The 4,989-nt window shown below is 46.3% G+C and overlaps 1 protein-coding gene across 5 annotated transcripts in view; it reads right to left on the bottom strand.

The window, feature by feature from the left end:
- The window catches only part of ILF3 (interleukin enhancer binding factor 3, 90kDa), a 33,959-nt gene that overhangs the window by 16,693 nt on the left and 12,277 nt on the right, over positions 1 to 4,989 (bottom strand). For 3 of the 5 annotated variants that reach the window (XM_008563011.1, XM_008563022.1, XM_008563017.1), the window contains exons 1-3: positions 1,386 to 1,530; positions 792 to 1,021; positions 461 to 638 (exon numbers count right to left, since the gene is read on the bottom strand). In XM_008563011.1, the coding sequence (XP_008561233.1) occupies positions 461 to 638; positions 792 to 1,021; positions 1,386 to 1,388 (411 nt within the window). In that variant the 5' untranslated portion in view covers positions 1,389 to 1,530. Of the gene's footprint in view, positions 1 to 460; positions 639 to 791; positions 1,022 to 1,385; positions 1,532 to 4,989 lie in introns of those variants that run through there. The other 2 variants (XM_008595095.1, XM_008595089.1) reach the window with 2 other exon arrangements.

A 4,989-nucleotide genomic window follows, 5' to 3' on the forward strand; every position in this document is an offset into this window, starting at 1 on the left:
GGAGCGCCGCCACGCTCCCAAGCGGCGCACTCTCCAGTGCGCCACCGGGCCGGCCCAAGACAAATGGATTTTTAAAAAAATTGTTTACATCCAGGTTTGGATCAGAGAGAAAGAGCTAATGGTTGTATGATCCATCCATTCATCCATCCAATGGAGTCTGGGTATGAAGTTCACACCCAGGGACTTCGGTCTTTTGCAGCCTGGCATGAACTAGGCACTGGGTCCTTACTGGCTGGCATAGCATTTGGGCACCCCTGCAGTCAGGTGGCTGCTTTCCCGTAGAACCTCAGTGGCTCTGGGGTGTCATGCCTTTCACCTACTGAGGAGGTGTAAGCACAGCAGGTTCAAAGGGGAGTTTGGAGCATGCTTCCTGGTGTCTGGCACAAGTTGGTCCTCTCTTCCTCTGCTCACCTCAACAAGCACACCCTGCCCGCGACCCACTGGTGGCGGTCACACTCACAGTGAGCTGGATGGCCAGGTTGTCAGCCACCTTGTCCAGGAGGGCAGTCGTGGGCTTCTCCTTACATAGCAGCACTAGCTCCAGATCCAAGTCCCCTTTGAGCAGAAGGCCCTTTGCCACGAGACCAACTCGCATCACACCCCGCAGGGTTCTGGTCATGTGCTCTGTCTTCTGTTCCCTAGGGGAGAGACCAAAGCAAGGTTCAGCAAGGGAGTCAGTCTGGACACAAGCTGGAGACCCCCCAAAGAGGCTGGAGTGTCTCAGAGATCATGATCCTTACACTGGCCAGTCTCCCCAGAAAAAAAGACAAAGCACCAGCCCTCACACTCACCCGGCCCCTTCTTTGCCCTCATCCTCTGGGGGCATATCCATGTTATCGGACTCGGCATGCTCGCTGCTGCCTTTTTCCTGCTCATCTATCCAGTCGGACACGGCTTTGAGCGCCCGCTCGGTATGTGACACCATGTTCTGCACTGCCTCCAGCTCCTCTTGTGTGGGATAAACCGAAGAATGCTTTGCCATCACGTGGCGGTCATCATTCACAAAAATTCGCATTGGACGCTAGAAATGTGAAAGGCAAGTTACATGGGATGCAAAGAGACCCGGCAACCCATTGCTGGTCTTTTAAGCAGCCCAACTGAGAATTATGCTCTATCATCCTTGGAAAAACGCGGCTGTGTGGACGCAACTGAAGGCCTGAGAAGCAGGACACGCAGCTGAGCAGCCGCTCTCCCGGGGCAGCAGGAGGAACAGGGCACTTGCTTGGTACATTTCTATACCCCCTGTGTGTTACAGTACATACTACTTTATGACACAGAAAGGCTAACGAACAATGATAAAAGAGTCAAGTATTTTGGGGAAATGCTACAAACATCTTTGTACATGAAGAAATAGTATCAGTGATTAAAAGACAAAACTTTCTTACCATTTTTACTTCTTTTTCTGTAGTTTCTGGAAATCAAACTTTTGCTTATCTTTCCAAATTGTGACAGATTTCCTTGGTGTTATCAATACTTCAACTATCTATAAGATCAGAAAATCCTTTTAGTTTCCAAGTATTTCATAGGTGGATTAATTTTAGTAGCCAGACACTCAGCAGTCAGAACGACACAGGAGCTGTCTCATGGAGGTGCCTGTTAACACAGCAGGACACATCTTTATTTCCAAGTAACCACCACTAAGTCAAGGCACTGAACAACTAATTATAAATTTCCCTTGAAATGAAAACAGCTGGTTTCTAGAAGCCACGTCTGACTTCAGGCCCACACTCAGATGGTTTTCACTTTTTCTCTCTTCTCCCACCATTTCTTCACATAAAGTACACCAATTTTTACAAATACAGAACTTTTATAAAAATCTTAACAAGCCTCCAAAAAACACTACAGGTAGAAATGTCCATCAAGATGTCGGCGTTTGGAGAAGGGAAAGAGAGAAGGAGCTCTGGTCCTGGAAGGTAACAGAGATGCAAGGCAGGCATGAGACAGGGCCAGGAAGGCTCTGTAACATGGAAAGGCCAGAACCTTCTGAAAAGTGAGCATCCGAAACGTCAGATAGAGACAGCTGGCCAGTTAGCTCACTAAGTTAGAATGTGGTGCTGATAACACCAAGGTCAAAGGTTAGGATCACCATACCAGCCACTGCCAAAAAACAAAAAAATTTTTAATTAAAACTTTTAAAAAGTAGTGCCGACCCCGTGGCGCACTCGGGTGAGTGCAGTGCTCCCGCCGCGGGTTCGGATCCTATATAGGGATGGCCGGTGCGCTCACTGGCTGAGTGCGGTGCGGGCGACACCAAGCCAAGGGTTGCGATCCCCTTACCGGTCACAAAAAAGACACAAAAAACCCCCCAACTTTTAAAAAGTAATGAAACGTCAGATAGATATGACATCCACATCAAACAAGTGGCTACTCCTCTGGGTTCAACTTCAGAGAGGCTGACACAACTGAAGCACGCGACAGAAGTCTTCTGGACAGATGGAGCTGTAATTGCTCACTCGGTCTCCAAATAACATGCTGACTACAGCCTACTCAGTCTCCACTCTGTGCAAACAGTCTGATCCATACAGAGATCTTCCGAATTAGTAATGACAAAAACCCCATCAGCATTACACGTAACAGAGGAGCCCACCCTCTTGGCCCAGCCTTACAATATTGAGGCCCTTCATTTCAAACTAGTTCCAAGCCAGCACAGCAAGCTGAAACCTGAAAAAGCACAAGCCTCAAGGATAACCTTTGACATGACTGGCCAACACAAGAATTTCCCACAATGCTTCAGCAATTCTAACTCCGATTTTAAAGACTCCAAAGTTAAACTTTAAACTCTAAGGGTCGAATGTAGGTGACACCCTCTACAGATTCAGGCAACACGATCTGGTAGGGTCAAAGCCTTCATGGTAGGGGAGGGAGGGGAGTGTGAGGGAGCACGGGATGGGAAGAGTGGAGATCAGTCCCTATGCCTGGGCCTGAGACCCTGCCTGCCCAGCCACTAGCCATGAAGCCTTGAACAGTTTCCATGGGGCTTCCTTCTTGCATCAGCAACATGCAAGCAGCCCTCTACCCTTTGCAGGGACTGTGAAAATTAACAAGTTAACCTATGGAAAGCATGTAGCACAAACCTCACAGATCCTCCCAAATGGCACCAACTTCTACTCCCAACAAGATCAACAGCCCCCGGCTAGTAAAGGGATCTGCACACCAAAGTGCATCCCGGATTAAGGAATTATCGCTCATTCAGTTAGGTGTGAATGACATTGTGCTTCTATTTGAAAAGAACATCTTTATCAGTTCCATATATACTTAAGATAAACTTATAGCTGAAATTACATGCCTAGTATTTGCTCTAAAATACTCCAGTGAGGGGCAACTGGAAGATGAAACAAGATTGCAAAACATCCATAGCTGTTGAAGTTGGGTGATGGATATACTGGGATTCATTCATTTGGGCATGTATGAAAAGTTCCACAAAATTTACTTTTTAAAAATGCATAGTAAACTTGAGCACTTTTACAAAAGTACAATCTTAAAAATTAAGCCAACAGTGGCCTGTGGCTCACTTGAGAGAGAGTGTGGTGCTGGTAACACCGAGGCCACAGGTTTGGATCCCTATATAGGAACGGCCGGTTACCTCACCTGGGAGAGCGTGGTGCTGACAAAACCAAGTCAAGGGTTAAGATCCCCTTACCGGTCATCTTAAAAAAAAAAAAAAAGGGTCGACCCGTGGCTCACTCGGGAGAGTGTGGTGCTGATAACACCAAGGGCCACGGGTTCAAATCCCATATAGGGATGGCCGGTTAGTTCAATGGGTGAGCGTGGTGCTGACAACACCATGTCAAGGGTTAAGATCCCCTTACCAGTCATCTTTAAAAAAAAAAAAAAAAGTTTAAACAAAAGCTCAGAAAACCAATCTCAGCCTGTATTCTGACTGGCACAGAAAATACCTCTGGGCTAACTGATTAGGGTCAGCTGTAGCTGACCACCATCCCAAGACCTGTGCCACAAAACCACTGGTCCCAGCCATATCTATGCTGGAAACTCATCAATCTGATCAGGAAGGCTAATGCTTAAAACCACATTTATTTACTCAACAAGTATTTAGCATATATCTCTTCTGTGTTAGGCACTGAGCTAAATGCTGGGATGGCAATGTACAAGGCAGAAAGTCCCCTGTTCCCACAGACCTGGCCATCTAGAGCACACTAAGGGCGAAAAGCCCTTCCTTCCCTCCAAGTCCAATACGGTGCCATGAGCCAATCCTTCATCACACACTCTTACCACCTCTCCATGTCAAATTCTGCCTCCCCTACATGTATCAAATGTAGAGACTTTAAACCAAAGCTCCAGGTGGCTAAGACCTTTTAATTACGAGTTTTGGAGGACTGATATTGTCTAAAACCTATTAAAAAGAGCTCCTTTGAGAAGTGGTGGATTTGTTGCCTGAAACAAGAAATACGTCAGAGGTAAGCCCAGGTCTTAATGCAGCACCAGAAGCAAAAAGCACTGGGGACTGATGCAGGCCTGTCCAGAGGACATGGGAGCTGACCTGTGAGGGCTCTGATGAGCTACATTTTGGATAACTGAAAACCAAAAAGAATAATGCTTCCACCTGTGTGAAATTGTAGAACAGGCTAATCAATGATGAAAAAACTCAGAAGTGGTTGCCTCTGGGGGATGGTAGCAGGGATCAATCAGTTGGGAAAGGGCCCAAGGGAGCTTCCTGGGGTGATGGTCACCGTCTATCTCTTGATAGGAGTTGGGTGTATGCCATGGTCAAAACACACTGAATAGCATACTCGAGATCTACGCATTACTTCAAAAGGGAAAAACAATAAGTACTGAACTCTAATAACATGTAGAAGACAAACTTTCTTTATACTCGAGATCTACGCATTACTTCAAAAGGGAAAAACAATAAGTACTGAACTCTAATAACACGTAGAAGACAAACTTTCTTTCTACTCGAGATCTACGCATTACTTCAAAAGGGAAAAACAATAAGTACTGAACTCTAATAACACGTAGAAGACAAACTTT

This window comes from Galeopterus variegatus, unplaced genomic scaffold (assembly GCF_000696425.1).
Source record: "Galeopterus variegatus unplaced genomic scaffold, G_variegatus-3.0.2 Scaffold171, whole genome shotgun sequence".
In the NCBI taxonomy this organism is placed as follows: domain Eukaryota; kingdom Metazoa; phylum Chordata; class Mammalia; order Dermoptera; family Cynocephalidae; genus Galeopterus; species Galeopterus variegatus.